General features: G+C 48.4%; 1 protein-coding gene across 6 annotated transcripts in view; it reads right to left on the bottom strand.

Annotated features, from left to right (window-relative positions):
- Positions 1-14,021, bottom strand: part of CCDC171 (coiled-coil domain containing 171) — a 299,195-nt gene extending 285,174 nt beyond the window's left edge. For 2 of the 6 annotated variants that reach the window (XM_081804101.1, XM_081804105.1), the window contains exons 1-2: positions 13,026-13,270; positions 8,031-8,190 (exon numbers count right to left, since the gene is read on the bottom strand). In XM_081804101.1, the coding sequence (XP_081660227.1) occupies positions 8,031-8,074 (44 nt within the window). In that variant the 5' untranslated portion in view covers positions 8,075-8,190; positions 13,026-13,270. Of the gene's footprint in view, positions 1-8,030; positions 8,191-13,025; positions 13,274-13,350; positions 13,420-13,928 lie in introns of those variants that run through there. The other 4 variants (XM_081804103.1, XM_081804102.1, XM_081804106.1 and 1 more) reach the window with 4 other exon arrangements.
- Positions 14,022-18,026: the final 4,005 nt, after the last annotated feature.

Genomic DNA, 18,026 nt, shown 5'->3' with positions numbered 1-18,026 from the left:
TATGGAGTCAGGATGAACCCCAGCAAGTTGAGAACCCTATGTGAATTGGATAGGCCCACCTCTGATGTCGGTGGCCTTCAGAAGGGACATTGGATGTCCCAAGGATTCGTCGAGTATGGCGAGTCGTAACAGGATAACCAGGACACCCCAACCAGTTTCCATACGTCAACTCCTGGCTAGGAATCGCTCAGACCCTTCCCCCTTGGGTGCGATTCACTTGCAATAGGCAGGGACAGGCCAGGGTCTTAATCGCCTCATCCAAGTGACCTGAAGAAAATCAGCAAAAGCCCCAGTCTCCACAAATCCTAGCCGGAGATCCCAAGAACGAACCGACCCTGCCCCCACCGTACGTGCCCCCAAGACCACCTACACTGGCCCTTCAGCTCCAGACACTCCACTGCCATCGGTTTCACCGGTGCCCCCAGGCCCAAAAGATCCACTTTCTCCAAGACCAGCAGCCAGGCTGAGCCCCAGGCCAGGTGCAAGAGCCCTACAAATGCCCTACAAGAGACGTGGGAACCCGAGAGACGCGATGAAGAAAGGACGGTCCAACCCAGCCGTTCCATGATGTATTATCAGCCCTTCCCCACCACCGACCTCCTCAACTGGAAACATAACACCCCATCCTACTCTGAGAAACCACAGGCTATGGTAGACCTCATAGAATCCCTCTTCCAGACTCATCGGCCAACCTGGGAAGACTGCCAACAGTTACTCCACACCCTGTTTAACACAGAGGAAAGGAGAATAACGAAAAGTGCACGGCAGTACCTGGAAGAGCACGCACCAGCGGGAGTCATCGACGCTGCTGCCTGAGCTAATACGGCCGCACCCGAGGAGCACCCAGCATGGGACTTTACCACAACTGAGGGACAGGCCCACATCCGCCGATACCAGGAGACCCTCCTCCGGGGAATCCGAGCAGGTGCTAAGAAACCCATGAACATGACTAAGGTATCCTCAGTCATTCAACAACCAGGGGAGTCCCCTGGGGACTACTATGAAAGACTGTGTGAAGCCTAAAGGATATACACTCCATTTGACCCCAAGGCACAGGAAAGCCAACAGATGGTAAACACCTCCTTCGTGGCTCAGGCTGCCCCAGACATCAGATAAAAACTTCAGAAACTAGAGGGTTTTGCTGGGATGAACATCACCCAGCTAACAGAGACTGCCAATAAGGTCCACATGAACAGGGAGGTCACAGCCAAACGGGAAGCCGACAAAAAGATGAAAAAGAAAGTCAGCCTCCTCACCGCTGCCCTGAAAGAAAAGGACAACACAAAGGTGGGAGACCCCGACCACCAAAAGGGGGGAAACCCATAACCCCCTTGGCAAGGGATCAATGTGCCTATTGTAAGGAGAAAGGGCATTGGAAAAATGAACGTCCCAACCAGGGAAAGGCTCAGAAGCCCAGCCGCTACAAGGAAGAACCCCAAGAGGAGGACCTCATAGGCCTTGCGGGAATGGACTCAGACTGAGGGGGACCGGGCTCTTTCCTCCTTGGCCCCCATGAGTCCACGGTCAGAATGAAGGTGGGGGGCAAACCAGTGATTTTTACGGTTGATACTGGGGCTGAGCACTCTGTTGTCACCTCCCCAGTGGTCCCTTTTGGCAAAAGGACTGCGACCATCCTTGGGGCCATTGGGACGCGGGCGGTACAACAGCCCTTTTTCCAGGCTCACCAGTGTGAACTCGGGGGCCACAAGGTCTGACATGAATTCCTTTATCTGCGTGATTGCCCCATCCCCCTCCTGGGCTGAGACATACTCTCCAAGCTTAGGGCTCAGATAACCTTTGAGCCCACCGGACACACTAGCCTCCGACTAAACCCAAGGCAAGAGGAGATGGGATTTCTAATACTAGCAATTACCATGCCAAGGGAAGAAGAATGGAGGCTTTTCTGTGCCCAGGCCTAACCGAGCAGCCCGCCAAAGTTCAGACTCACCTTCCCTTCGGTATAGGCTGAAAACAACCAACCTGGACTAGCCCGGAATCAGGCCCCTATCATTGTTGAACTGATCCCAGGAGCCCAACCTCGGAGGCAAAGGCAATACCCCCTTCCACAGGAAGCTAAGATTGGCATCCAAGAACATCTGGCCAAACTCAAAGAAGCAGGTATTCTAGTCGAGTGCCAGTCGGCCTGGAATACCCCACTCCTGCCAGTCAAGAAGCCAGGAGGGGGATACCAACCAGCTCAAGACCTGTGGGCCATCAACAAAGGTGACCATCTCTCTGCCCCCAGTGGTCCCAAATCCATACACCCTCCTCGGCCAAATCCCAGGGCCGACCAGATGGTTCACTTGCCTAGATTTGAAGGATGCCTTCTTCTGCCTCCACTTAGCTCCCCAGAGCCAGCCACTATTTGCCTTTGAATGGACTGAACCTGATAGAGGGCGCCAGATGCAACTGACCTGGACGCGCCACATGCAGGGGTTTAAACACTCACCAACCCTCTCTGGTGAAGCGCTGGCCGCAGGCCTCGCCAGCTTCCCAAGAGAGGCCACACAATGCACCCTCCTCCAGTATGTGGATGACCTCCTCCTCACCAGTGACACACAAGAAGACTGCATAAAATGCACAAAGGCCCTCCTATAGCTCCTGTCAGACTCGGGATACTGAGCCTCATGGAAGAAGGCACAAATCTGCCAACAACAGGTACAATACCTTGGTTTCCTCCTCACCCAAAGGAAAAGAGAACTAGGGCCAGAGAGGAAAAGGTTCATCATCTCCCTGCCACAGCCCCAGACAAAAAGGGGCCTACAAGAATTCCTGGGGGCTGCAGGATTCTGCCACATCTGGATCCCTGGGTTCTCAGCAATAGCAAGACCTCTTTATGATCTCTTAGGGGGACCAGATCGAGAACCCCCTGCCTGGACTGAGGAAGCAGAAGCCGCTCTCACAGAGATAAAGACCGCCCTGAGGCGGGCTCTAGCCCTGGGCCTACCAGATGTAGAAAAACCCTTCAATCTCTTTGTGCATGAAAAGGAAAAAATAGCGCTCGGGGTACTCACCCAGACTGTTGGGCCCTGGCAATGGCCAGTTGCTTACCTGTCAAAGAAGCGGACCCCGTGGCAGTGGGATGACCACCGTGCCTCAGGGCGCTGGCAGCCACAGTCGTACTCGTCAAGGAGGCAGACAGACTTACCCTGAGGCAAGAACTTAATGTCAAGGTCCCTCATGCAGTTGTGTCCCTCATGAACGCACAGGGACACCGCTTCCTTTCCAACTCTCGGCTAGCACAATACCAAGGGCTCCTCTGCGAAAACCCGCGGGTCACCCTCAAAAGAGTAAGGACATTAAATCCAACAACCTTTCTCCCCATGGAAGAGGGGCAACCAGACCATGACTGTTCCAAGGTAACTGATGAGGTCTACAGAGCCATTCAGATCTGCAGGATCAAGCCATAAAGAATCCAGAGCTCACGCTGTTCAGCGATGGCAGCAGTTACCTACAAGAGGGTGCCCGGAAAGTGGGTTATGCAGTAACCACAACCACTGAAGTCCTAGAAGCTAAGGCATTACCAGCTGGATGGTCAGCTCAATGGGCTGAATTACATGCCTTAGTCCGAGCCCTCACCCTCGGTGAAGGCAAGTGAGTCAAAATCTATACTGACTCTCAGTACGCCTTCGCTACTGTACTTATACATGGAGCCATCTACAAGGAAAGGTGCCTCCTAACCACAGCAGGAAAAACTATCAAGAACAAAGAGGCGATACTGACACTCTTCGAAGCCGTCTGGCTTCCAAAGGAAGTAGCAATCCTGCACTGTAAGGGACACCAGGAAGGAGATGACCCCATAGCACGGGGAAATCGTCTGGCAGATGAGGCAGCCAAGACTGCAGCCAGTGAGGACATGGACAGAGCCCCTTCCCTCACCATGGCCCTGACACCCCCGGAAGAAGTCCCTACACCCAGTTACACTAAAAAGGAAAAGGAATGGGCCATGGCTGAGGGAGCCACCCTGACTGAAAAGGGATGGTGGATGATGCCAGACGGGCGCATCTCTGTTCCAACAGCAACTGGAGGGCATCTAGTCAAGGAACACCACCGACTCACCCATCTGGGGAAAACTGCATTAGAGGCCCTCCTCAAGAAGCACTACATCAGTCAGCTGCCAACACTGTGCTGAGCAACGAGTGAACTTGCATAACATGTGCTAAAAATAATGCTCAGTCTGCACCGTGGCCCCCGCCAGGTGTCCAGAGGATGGGAGCAACCTCCTTCGAAGATCTAGAGGTAGACTTCACAGATGTGCAGCCGAGCGGGGGGTTCAGATATATCCTAGTAATAGTATGCACATACTCTGGGTGGGTCGAAGCCTTCCGACCGGGACGGAGCAAAGCCGGGAGGTAGCTAAAATCCTCTTGCTGGAAATCATGCCCCAGTTCAGCCTGCCATTAACAATCCATAGTGACGATGGACCCGCATCTGTGGCAGACATTGTACAGGTCTTGACCAGATCTCTCAACATCACCTGGAGACTCCACACCGCTTACTGGCCCCAAAGTTCAGGGAAAGTAGAGCGAATGAATCGCACCCTCAAGGGAACCTTAGCAAAGTTTTGTCAGGAAACTAACCTCCCATGGCCGGATCTGCTACCCCTAGCTCTTCTGCGTGCTCGCTGCACCCGGGACATTAGGTTTCTCCCCATTCGAATTAATATATGGACGGCCTCCCCCGTGCTTGGGAAGTCTTCCAGGAAACTTACATCAGGTTGGAGACAAAGGGATAAAGGAGCAGCTTCAGGCACTGGGGGCCACCCTAAATAAATTACAAAAGTACACCATCGAGGGCGCCTGGGTGGCTCAATTGGTTAAGCAACTGCCTTCGGCTCAGGTCATGATCCCGGAGTCCTGGGATCGAGTCCCATATCAGGCTCCCTGCTCGGCAGGGAGTCTGCTTCTCCCTCTCACCTTACCCCCTCTTGTGCTTTCTCTCTCTCTGTCTCAAATAAATAAAATAAAATCTTAAAAAAAAAAAAAAGTACACCATCGAGAGGGCACCAATCTCCTTAGTGTCTCAGGTACACTCCTTCCAGACAGGGGACTCAGTTTGGGTCACAGATTGGAAGAAAGACCCCCTCAAACCGCAGTGGTCAGGGCCCCACACTGTTGTTCTAACTGCCCCTACTGCCCTCAAGGCCTCAGGTGTCACCCCGTGGGTCCACCACTCCAGAGTGAAGAAAGCTCATCATTCGGACGAGGAGCCACACCAGTGGAGAGTCCAGCCAGACCTCACGAACCCGCTCCGGCTTCACCTTCGACGAGACCCCACCAACTGATGGACACCTGCTCACCGTGGTCCTGGCTCATCGGCGTGATTTCCCTCATCTTGGGAGTCGGACTCTACACTGTTGCCCCTCCTGACTGGACTTTCCCCCAGAAGCTTACTATTGTCATTGCTTATCGGGTGTCCCTAGAGTGTATTACTGCACTTACTTGTCCACGGGTTTCATCTGCTATCGGGTTAGCCATGATGGCTCCCTCTACCTAAGGGCGTAGACCCCACTTTTACTGGCCCTCTGCTGTCTACTCCTGAGCACATGTCATCATGGTTTTCCTGGCCCCAGTCAGTCCTGGTCTTCTGCTGCCTGGTGTGCTGTTCCTCCGCACTGCCTCTAGCTTGCCCAGCCAAGCAAGGGGGGCAAAGGGCAAACTCTCGTATCACTACTACTGGCAAATGGACTTCCCAGCTTATCCCCCTCAATCCCGCACCGGCACCCCCACTGACTTCTTTCACCTGGGATGCACACACACCGAAGGTTGACCTCCACTTTGATGGATGCCAACTTCTTGATATTTCCTGGGAACCTCATAGATGATGCTCCTACCATGGCCCTCACTCAGGTTACCAGCTGGTAGATATCTACATCTGTGGGGGCCCTACATCTCAAGAGCCAAACACCTGCCCCCAGCTCTGCTCACAAGCCTGGGGATGCAAGTCCTGGCTGGCAACTTGGCCGGGAATAGAACAATGGACCAACGGGTGGTGGTGCCTCAAACAGCGCAGTGACATCTGGATTTCCTTGTCACGCAGCGCCACCCCTTCCTCTTGCTCTAACAATCACTGTATACTGCTCACTCTCTCAGTCCTAGAACCCAATGACACATCATGGGCCACAGGAATCACTCCTGTTGAGCCAATATCACTCTACAGGGACTAACCCCATGGCCAAGTTTATGATTAAGTCCGTGTTCATCCTAAGCCCTACAGTCAACCCTCAGAGTCAGACAGAAAATAACTTGCCCTGGCACATCCCTGGGTCCCCCATCCACACGCAGCAAGCACCTATAGCACAACTGTTAGGTGTGATTAACGCCTCCCACCAAGCGCTTAACCACTCAAATCCACCCCTAGCGTCTGACTGCTGGATCTGTATGAAGCCCGGTCCTGTCCAATACCTAGGTGTCATCCTCAACCAATCCACTGTGTCACCTCCCACCTCGGCACCGGGGACCTCAGATTATCCCTTTCTGGCTCCGGTACTGCTGTATGGCAACTCTTCCTCTCCCATCATGGGCCACAGTTGGGTCTGTGCGCCTAACAACACTTTTCTGGCTTGTGATCAAGGTGTATACATCTGCATCACCTGGCGCGATCAGTCATGCACGCTTGTCGAGTCTCTTACCCGATCTTTCAATCCTCCCTGGGAGCGATGCCCCACTCACATGGAGACCTCCTAGCCACCTTCCACGCTCCCCCGTGGCCATCCCTCTTATGAGCCTGCTGGCCACATCAGGTGTTGTCCTCGGCACCACTGGCGTCAGGATCTCAGGTTCAGTACCAGGGGTTAACTCAACAACTCACAGCAGATTTTTCTGCCCTCACTCAGTCGGTCCTGGCTCTGCAGCGCACCAACTCGATTCATTGGCCTCAGTGGTCCTCCAAAACAGGTGCAGGCTCAACTTGCTCACAGCCACACAAGGGGGCTCTGCCTCTTCTTACAGGAGGAATGTTGTTTTTATGCTAATGAGTCGGGGGTGGTCCAAGAAACTCTGACCCAATTACAGGAACGAGTACATCGCCAGTGGGAAACACTCCAGCAGACAACTTGGTGGGATACCCTGTCACAATGGTTCCCTTGGTTCGCCCCCCTCGTCGGCCCCCTCCTATTGCTTCTCCTCATAGTAGCATTTGGTCCTTGTATTCTTAATGCCCTTACTAGGTTTATCACTACTCAAATTGCTAAAATCAGACTCCAGTTGCTCCTTACTCACTATCGCCCCTTAGAAGATGAAAATAATGCCCTGTAAACTAGGTGTTTAAAGGGGCATCAAGGGGGGAATGATAAGGAAAAGCTGGGTCCTAAGATGGCCAACCGAGCCAGTGAGGAAGTCCCAGCCTCTGCCCCGGGGCTCTTCCGGGTCTTTCTCCCTGCCCCGCTTTGTGCACTCGCAAAAAGTGCCCAAGTATGCAGAAGTAGAAGTGTATAAATTACCCCCTTTTTCTGTGCTTGGGGCTCAGACCTTTGGAGACCACTTTCCTCTGAGCCCACTGGCATCAAATAAACCTCCTATCCTCCAAGATCTCCAAGTGCAGCTTGGTTCTTCCGTCTGGTGATCCAGTCCAGGTTCCGTAACAATCCCAGGGTCCTGGGATCGAGCCCCGCGCATTGGGCTCCCTGCTCAGCGGGAAACCTGCTTCTCCCTCTCCCACTCCCCCTGCTTGTGTTCCTGCTCTCGCTGTGTCTCTCTCTGTCAAATAAATAAAATCTTTAAAAAAAAAAGAAAGAAATGGGAATAAGCAAAAATAAGAGGAGGAGAAAATACTTGAGAAAAGAAAAAGCAGTTCTCTAAGAGCAGGGGGAAGTACACACACTGACTTTTGTGGACGAGTTAACAAAGGAGGACAAACTGCAGCACATGGTCCCACATCCCATTCCCGCTGCTGTGGTGCGTCCTGCCTGCTCCCCCGGGTGCACGAAGCTTCGGCCTCCCTTAGTGCACCCCGCGAATCCTTACAATCGGCAGCCCCAACCACTGACTTCTCCCTGCAGCCTCGACTAAAGGAAGAGGCCGGCGGCTTACCTTTGGGTGTCACCAGGGGCATTACTTGAAGTGTTTAAACTCATGGTAAATCCCTTCCACCTCTTTGAAAACAGCCCACTGTTTCTGAATGGTGTACTTCGTTATTGAGGATTACACCTGTCCCAGATGTCTGTGGCTTACAGGTTAGATGGGCTGAAGCCTGTTAAAATAGTAAACAATATAACAGTGGTTATATATATGAGTCCTGAGACTATGAGTGATTTTTGTCTTTTTCTTCAACTTACTTGTATTTTTTTTTATTTTATTTATTTATTTGAGAGAGCATGAGCAAGGAGGAGAGGGAGAAACACACTCCCCACTGAGCAGGGAACCGGACACTGGGCTTGATCCCAGGACCCTGGGATCATGACCTGAGCGCAAGGCAGACGCTTAACTGACTGAGCCACCCAGGCACCCCTTACTTGTATTTTAAAATTTATTTTATAACAAACATGAAAACATTTAAAAACTATTGTTTCATTTCTTTTTTTTTTTAAGGTTTTACTTATTTGACAGAGAGAGAGAACACAAGCAGGGGGAGTGGCAGGCAAAAGGTTTCTAGGACTCCATGTATATGAAATGCACAGAATGAGCAAACACATAGAAATAGAAAGTGGGGGCGCCTGGGTGGCTCAGTCGTTAAGCGTCTGCCTTCGGCTCAGGTCATGATCTCAGGGTCCTGGGATCGAGCCCCACATCAGGCTCCCTGCTCAGCGGGAAGCCTGCTTCTCCCTCTCCCACCCCCCCTGCTTGTGTTCCCTCTCTCGCTGTGCCTCTCTCTGTCAAATAAATGAATAAAATCTTTAAAAAAAAAAAGAAAGAGGGGTGCCTGGGTGGCTCAGTTGGTTAAACGACTGCCTTCGGCTCAGGTCATGATCCTGGAGTCCCGGGATCGAGTCCCGCATCGGGCTCCCTGCTCAGCGGGGAGTCTGCTTCTCCCTCTGACCCTCCTCCCTCTCATGCTCTCTGTCTCTCATTCTCTCTCTCTCAAATAAATAAATAAATAAATAATTTTAAAAATTTAAAAAAAAAGAAAGAAAGAAAGTGGATTTGTGGTTGCCAGAGGGTAAGGAGAGGGGGAATTGGGTCTGACTGCTAGTAAGTATGACATTTCTTTTTGGGAGTGATGGAAATGTTCTGGAATTAGATAGCAGTGATTGCTCTGGACCACAGTGAATATACTAAAAACCAATGAATTGTACACTTTAAAACTGTAAATTTTGATAGGTGAGTTATATCTCAATTTTTCAAATTCATCATCCAAAAAAAAAAAAAAATCCTATCTAAAGTCTCCTTTAGCAAAATCTTATTTTCTTCTTCTCTGTCTCTGTTATCAGCTCCTGAGGACACTAGGGTTCAAGAGCCTACCTCTGTGTGTTTTAGGAAGACTACATCAATGAAGAGCCAAAGTCAGATCTGTGGCTGAATTTAAACTACGACTGGAGATCTATCCTAGCGAACATGGCAGAGACGATGTAGCAAAAGCTCTCTTTTCATACACCAGACTGATATAGGGAGCTAGGTCAAAGAATTATAGGTTCCTCACATAACGTGTGTTCCAAGCTTTACTTGAAACTTCCCAAGAAACTCCACAAGAGTGGGCGCCTGGGTGGCTCAGTCGGTTAAGCGTCTGCCTTCAGCTCAGGTCATGATCCTCGGGTCCTGGCATCGAGTCCCGTATTGGGCTCCCTGCTCAGTGGGGAGTCTGCTTCTCCCTCTGCCTGCCCCTCCCCCTGCTTGTGCTCTCTGTGTGTCAAATAAATAAATAAAATCTTAAAGAAAAAAGAAAGAAAGAAAAAGAAACTCCACAAGAGTTTAGCTAATCTGTATGAGTAATTACAAATTCCTTATGAGACGCAATCAACATCAGCCTTTCTCCAACATGTATCTAACTCTGTAAATAACGCTTTCCATTTGAAAACATTCAATACATCATTATCTATAAACAAAATATCCAATACCTCAAAGCCACCCCTACTGTCATCATGCCAACTGTGACAAACATCCCTTCTTCACTGTGCTAAGAACTTTCTCTATCTCTACATTGTCACTCTACACCAACCCCAAGGGGAAGATACTGTTAATGTCCCCACTTTATACCTAAGGAAACTGGGGCTTAAAGATATTCATTCAATCACCTGTCCAAAGTCTCATCTCTAGTAAGTGACAGAGTCTGGATTCAAGCCCAAATTAGCGGACTCCACAGTTCTGCTGTGTGTCTTGCTATTGGCCTTCAAGATATGGTTCACCCCCAGCCAGAGAGCATTGAGACCTTGTGAGACCTTGCTTATCAGAAAAGCACTTCTCCCAACTGCAGAGTTTTCAAACACAGCTCCTTCTTCCCCACACCCCCACCCCATCCAAACTAACTACAAGGCAGGGTCTTCTTAATGAAAGATAACTCGGACCTCCAGTGGATTCTCAATCCAGATGGCTCTTCCACAGGCTTGGGTCCAAACCAGGCCACCCTGTAGCAGTGATGGATAAAGGCAAAGTTTAGGTCAGCTTTTTATGTTAATCTATTAATAGATTAATCTTCGCTTGGTAGTGGAGTTGGACTATTCTCACCATTCCTACTAAAATAGATGAAGGGATGTTATATGTATCATTCTTCAATAAGAAGTTTTTTAGACATAGGGCCAAATATAGGTAATTGAGGCCAAGGGAGCAATGATCTAGACATCCTAAGAGTAAGTACCAGCCAGAAAGACAATTCTACTTTAGATTTCAGAGCCACTGCTGGTACAAAGTTTCCTACCTCACAGCTGAGTCCTTCAGTGGGTCATGCAGAATGTATTCATCTCTCAGTGTGTCTGTACAGATCAGGGGGAAAGGGAGGGGTGAGGGCGGGGGTGGGGATGAAAAGATAAAAACCACTATTATTGAGCACTTACTATGTGCCAGATACTAGGCTAACCGTACCTGATCACATTGAATCCTCCCTATAGCCCTGTAAGATGATTATACATATTTCACAGACAAGAACACTGATGCTTGGAGAGGATGCGTAACTTGTATAAAGCTATTCAGTGGGAGGGACCCGCAGGTGGCTCAGTTGGTTAAGGGATACTTTTGGTTTCAGCTCAGGTCATGGTCTCAGGGCCTTGAGATCAAGCCCCAATTTGGGGCTCAGCACTCAGCCCGTCTGCTTGAGATTTTCCCCCTCCCCCTCTGCTCCCCCCACCTCTAAAATAAATAAATAAAATCTTTAAAAAAAAAAGATATTCAGTGGGAGGGTTAGAATTCAAACTCACATCTGGCTGACTTCTAAATCCATCCTCTTTCATAACACATGCTAACTTCAATAATAACTACATCTGTGTTGGGGGGCTCTTACGGCAGACTTATATATTTCACCTTTAAAGAGGATGTCTGGTTCTTTCATCAAAATAAGACCATGATGGGGCACCTGGGCGGCTCAGACATTTAGGTGTCTGCCTTCGGCTCGGGTCATGATCCCTGGGTCCTGGGATTGAGCCCCACATCGGGCTCCTTGCTCTGTGAAGGTTCTGCTTCTCTTTCTCTCTCCCTCTGCCCTCCCCACTGCTCGTTCTCTCTCAAATAAATAAAATCTTTAAAAAAAATAAAAACCATGACAAGTGGGCTGAGACAAAGAATTTTAGAATTAAATAGGACTTTAAAGACCAAGTCCTGGGGCGCCTGGGTGGTTCAGTCATTAAGCATCTGCCTTCAGCTCAAGTCATGATCCCAGGGTCCTGGGATCAAGCCCCACATCGGGCTCCCTGCTCCTCGGGAAGCCTGCTTCTCCCTCTCCCACTCCTCCTGCTTGTGTTCCCTCTCTCACTCTCTCTCTCTATCAAATAAATAAATAAACTCTTTAAAAAATAAAATAAAGACCAAGTCCATCCTCCTTATCTGACAGATAAGGAATGTAATGTCTAGTGAGCTTAGGTGATTTGCTTGTGGTCACTCAGCTAATAAAACTTCAAGCTCCAGACTAAAACTACTCCCCTCTTTCCTTTTAGCAGGTTGCACTGTCTTTGTTTTTTCTTCATTTCATGGGAAACCATTGTTAGTTTCTGCTCTACCATTGTTTTGTTGTTACCGGGCACTAACTGTTCAATAAAACAGGTAGGGTCTTCTCTCCAAAATTATGTGAACTATACAAAACATCCATGTGTTTTGTATTTGAAAGAGTTGGACACCAACTGAAATTGCTTCTCAAACTTATACAGAATCATTAGAGATCTCCTTAAAACGAAAAAATATGCATTTGCCTAGGATAAATATCATGAGGGAGTAAAGAACAGTCAAAAGGAGGCTCTACTTCTGCAGAAAATTTACAGCCTTGGAAAAATAGCCAGATTTTCTATGTCTCTTAATAGTCCTGGAGGGTGAGCAGTAGAAACTACAGATGATAACCTACCACAACTCATTCTTTCATTTATCAAACATTGATAAGAATGTCTATGGGGCGCCTGGGTGGCTCAGTCGTTAAGCGTCTGCCTTCGACTCAGGTCATGATCTCAGGGTCCTGCGATCGAGCCCCGCATCGGGCTCCCTGCTCAGCGGGGAGTCTGCTTCTCCCTCCCCCAAATAAATAAATAAAATCTTTAAAAAAAAAAAATGTCTAGTGTGTGGCTGGCATTTTTTTAAAGGATGAAAAAGACGTGGTCCTTGTCCTCGAAGAGTTTAGTGATTCTTGGAAGGGAAAAGCCCGGCAGTCCGGAGTTGTAAACCTGGGAAGTTCGAAGTCCAGGCCCTCTGGGTCCTGCCCTCTGGTCCCTACTCAGTCCTCTGGGTGCTGCTGCAGCGGTCTCGGGTTAGGATGCTCCAAGGAGATCTTCCCCCAGATGGGCGGAGAGGCCCAGCCCAGGGAGCTGGAGGCGTGTCCCCACAAACGACACCAACAGCCCCAGGACAACCACGAACTAACTCGGGGTTCCCCATAACTCTCACTGCTGCCACCCATACCTTCCTCAACACCTCCCCGCCCAAGTCGTTCGCCTCGAAGCCCCCACATCCCGTGGTTACCTCAGGGGACTCCCGTGGTCCAGACCGCACACCCAAGACCCCAGGGGCAGCTCCAAATCTCAATGGTAGAAAGAGGCCTGGGCAGATCGCCGGGGTCAGAGCAAAAACTGTTGGAACCCGAGGGACTCTAGGACCCGGGGAAGGGGGAACGAATAGCATAGGGGGACAGGAGGGGAAAAGCCCTGGGGAGACGCGGTTTACAACTGCCACTTCCGGAGACTAGGCTGCGCACACAGACCTTCACAGACTTTCGCAGGCGTCCCGGCCCCGCCCAGCCGGCCCCTTTCCTCCCGCCTCCCGCTGCTCACAGCTCCAGGATACGCACTCGGAGAATCCGGCGCTCCGATTGGAAGAGGAGGGCCCGCGAAGTTGTGCGGCCTTGCGGGAAGGCGAGCAGGCGCATGCGCCGTTGCTGAGGAGCGGCGCGCTCGTGAGCACGCGCGATCCCGCGGCGCGCGCGCCCCTCCCGCACGAGAGCGCCCCGGCCCACGCTCCAATGTGGTGTTCTCAGCGTGAGGTCTCCCGGTCGCGCTTTCAGAATCCCCGGGGCTGCCAGACAATGCCGATTTCTAAACCCTAACCCCTTTTCCGCGTCTACTGAACAAATTCTTAAGAGGCTGGATCCCCGACTGTGCATTAAACTGCCGATCCTGAGGCCAGTGTAGCCCCCTCGGGGCCTGTGGACTGGTGCCAGAGCCACGGGTAAATTCTGTGGGCTCGACTTCTGCGCAAGTGGCTGTTTCCCGCTGTGAAGCCCGCTCTCGCCTGCAAGACGCTTCTTGTCCCCTCCTCCCATCCGCATTGTATCCCAGCTTGGGGTTGTAAACAGTGCGGAGAAAGCGCGGGTCAGCGCGCTGATACTGTTGCAGCGCCTCTCATTATGAATACTGCATAACGAGGTACCTCGCAAAGAAGTCCTTGGAGCCTTAGCATGTGCTCCATCTCGTTCCTAGCCTCCTCCAGGCCCCCGAGCGCACACGCGGCGCACACACGCCTTCCTCTAGTTGGTAATTTATACTTTGGTTTCTTCCGGTAGCTGCTTCACAATCCGCTGCCGCCCCAGGGAGGTTGGAAAAACAAACGCTCTTTTTGTTCCTTGGCATTTGAAAATCTGTTCCCCAAAGAACAGTGCAAATTGGCGGGATATTGATGGAGGATTTTATCTTCACCACCTCCACCTCCTCCCTTCAAAAAGGTGTTTGATAAAAAATGAACATTTTATGCTACAATTGTCCCACGTTGATTGTAATCAACCTGAAACCAGGTGTAGGGGCCGTCTTTTCCCTGTCTCCCTGGGGAGAGCCAACGGTCATAAATGCAAATATAAACTGAGATTAAAACCTCCTTGATTCCTGTAACACTGAAACTTTAATTGGTTTGAGTTGTCACAGGTTAAAAAAGGAAGGCCATCCCGCTTCCTAATAATTTTGCCAGAAAGAGGATAATTGCTTCAAAGGAAAGAGTTTATGGAAAGGAAAAAAGAGCCCATTCTAACATTTAGAAATGCAGTGGAAAATTACAGCAGACTAATGAGCTTAGGTCTTTTTTTTTCTTTACAAGTTTTAAATACTTAGGAAATTTCTTATGTTTTAAAAAGTCACAAAACTGAATATGCATGGCAAGAATAAATGGCATATATACTATACTGCACACTTTTAAACGAAGAATAGGTGCCATATGAAGTCTTGCAAACTTCATCTATTTGTTCAATCAATATTTATTGAATACAGACTATATACCCAATCTGGAGCTAGGTGATAGAATTACAGGATATTTAATATAGGTACACTGGAAATCGGAAGAGGCAAATGTTAATAACAACCATGAGCACCCCCAAAGGCTTTAATGGAGAACTATGAACTTACTCTGGGAAGATGATTATGGAGTCACCAAGCTAAGAAGGAACTGGAAGACATGAAACCTACGCACACCAGCACAGGAAACATCATGAGGCGCTGGGAAAACTGGAAGGTCTGTGTGCAATCTTGGGAGTGGGAAAGCGTGGAGAGTAAGATAGCAGGCTGGAGATATAGGCAGACCCCAGATCACAGGGACCTTCTAGGTCATAGAGTAGTCCTCCCGTTATGCATGGTTTCTCATTCCATGGCTTCCATTACCTGCAGTCAACCAAGGTCAGAAAGCAGATGATCCTCCCTCTGACATATTCAGAAGATCAATAGTGGCCTAACTGCATCATAATGCCTATGTCATTCACCTCACTTCATGTAATCATGTTCGCGTTTTACTGTCTAAAGAGTACAGTACAATAAATATTTTTTGAGAGAGGTACCACATTCACATAACTTTTATTACAATATATTATAATTTTCTATTGTATTGTTATTGTTGTTAATCTCTTACTATGCCTAATTTATAAATGTCACTTTATCATAGGTGTCTACGCATAGGAAAAAAGATCATGTGTATAGGATTTGGTACTATCCCCAGGCTCAGGCATCACTAGGGGTCTTGGAACATATCCCCCACAGGCAAGGGAGGACTACTGTACTTAGTTTACCAAGCAACGAAGCTAACGACGTGTGTAGAGCAGAGAAGTTATAATAATTACACAATAAATCAAATTACACAATAAATCAAATCTAAAATATTTGGAGGTTTTCTGTTCTTCTAATAGTTACAAGGTTCATTCTCTGCTGTTTGTTTGCCTAAAATGCTGCTACTTACAAAAAGCTGCACATAAAGACGTTCTCTTCTTCACTTCCCTTTTAGCCTTAAAAGTCACAATACTCACCTCATTCTTTTTACTTTCAGCATATTTTTCAATTCATCCCCTGCAGTCCACCAAAACAGCTTCCAAAATCAATAATGATCTCATTACTAAATCCCACTCCCCTTGAATTCACTGACACTTTGATCCTCCTCAGATTTCTTGGCAGCATAGGTAAGACTCTTGGTTTCTCCAACTCGCTGACCTTTTTATTGCTTGCTGCTCAGGAAGTGTTACCCCTTCTTGCCCCTCAACATAATATTTTCTCAGTTTCTGTCCTCAACTTTCACATGTTACCACATAAACTTTCTAGGGGATGTCATTCATCCCTGGGTCCACATGACATCATAATATCATAAACTCTGCTGTGGTTGTGAATTTTTAACTCTCATTTGAACAGTAGCACTTTAATGTGTGGTAATACTGAATTCAACATATCTAAACATTATCTTTCTTAACTTCTTAACGGGAGTCCCCCAACTGCTCCTCCACCAATTTATAAAACTAATCTCAGACACCCAGATGAAGAAAAAAAAAAAAAAAAACTCAGAGAATCTTTCTTCCCTCTCAAGCTCTCAATTCCTACATCTAAGAATCACTAAGTCCTACTTACTTTTTTCAACTCTCCTGTCCTGTTACTATACCTACTACTAAACATCTTGATGATTTGTTTCTTTACTGCTTTGTATCCTGACACTTGTGATCAGAACCTGCTCCGTGGCCTGATGCAAGTCACTCTCTTCCCCTTTCTGTGCAAATTCTCAACATTTTTATAAATTGACAACTAAACATCTAGGGCATTGTTAAGCTGGCAAATATGAGCGGAAAAGATCAAAAATAGAAAATAAAAATCAAAAGCAGGCCTCCTAAGGGCACATGTGTACCTTTCTGACACTAGGGGAGTGTTATGAGCTGATTTTATGCATGTGAGCCTCAGGGTTTTTTGTTGCTGTTGTTTTGTTGGTTTTTTTTTTAAAGATTTTAGTTATTTATTTGACAGAGACAGAGACAGCGAGAGCAGGAACACAAGCAGGGGGAGTGGGAGAGGGAGAAGCAGGCTTCCCATTGAGCAGGGAGCCTGATGTGGGACTCGATCCCAGGACCCCGGAACCATGACCGAGCCTCAGGGTTTTTTAATCGCCAGATGAGCCACGTCCTTTTGACCCTTCAGTAACCTCCCTCAGAAGGTCCAAACACCAGGTGCTTGATTATTATGCTGCTTTGGTATCAATTCTTAGAACTGCAAGGCCTTGCCGTAATTGCTGCGCTCAGAGGCTCTGGTCCTTTGCTGCTTCAATCCCCATTCTGTGTGCTATGATGGATGATCCTTCCAAAGCATTGTCGACCTTAAAAATTAAACAACAAAGGTTATCAAGCAGCAAATGAATTTATTCAGAAATAGCAGAGGAATTGCAATTTGGGACATGCCAGCTATGGTGAACCATAGGCAAGTCCAGAGAACAAAAGGAGAGGAAAGGAGAATTTTGGAAGGAGTTGTTTTGAACAAAAGTCCATTGGAGGAAAATGAGAGCTTTATATACATATATATGTAATTTTCACATAATAACTCAGAGTAACTCAGATTATGTTACCCTATCAATCAATTCTTTTAATGGCTCTTCAGTCCCTACTGCATAAAACCCAGACTTAACCCCCTCCCTCTCCCCCATGAATCAAGTGCCCCTAGTCTTGTCTGTACCTGCCTTTCCAGCTTGTCTTTTCCTTTTTTTTTTTTTTTTTTTAAGAGAGAGAGTGAGAGCGTGATTCTGGGGATTGGAGCGGGGGGTGGGGATGGTGGAGCACAGAGGGAGGGGGAGAATCTTAAACAGTCTCCATGCTCAGGACAGAGCCCAACTCAGGGCTCTATCTCACAAGCCTGAGATCATGACCTGAGCTGAAATCAAGAGTCAGATGCTTAACTGACTGAGTTACCCAGATGCCCCAAAGATACATTTTTAATAGCTGCATTGTAATCTATTTTGTGAATGCCTGTAATTTACTTATCTGGTCATCTAGGTTGTTTCTGACTTGTTCCTTTTCTTAAAAAAAAAAAAAACAACAACTGTCTCTGTAGATATACTTTGCATATTTGTCTTTTAAAGTCATATTATAGGGGCACCTGGGTGGTTCAGTCATTAAGCATCTGCCTTCGGCTCAGGTCATGATCCCAGGGTCCTGGGATCAAGGCCCTCATCAGGCTCCCTGCTCAGCTCTCTGTCTGCTACTCCCCTGCTTGTGCTCGCTCTCTCTCTCTCTGTCAAATAAATAAATAA

Source organism: Leptonychotes weddellii, chromosome 14 (genome assembly GCF_054177405.1).
Source record: "Leptonychotes weddellii isolate Sample4059 chromosome 14, ASM5417740v2, whole genome shotgun sequence".
Lineage (NCBI taxonomy): Eukaryota > Metazoa > Chordata > Mammalia > Carnivora > Phocidae > Leptonychotes > Leptonychotes weddellii.
The sequence above is the reverse complement of the archived record's forward strand: the minus strand, read 5'-3'. Positions and strand labels throughout refer to the sequence as shown.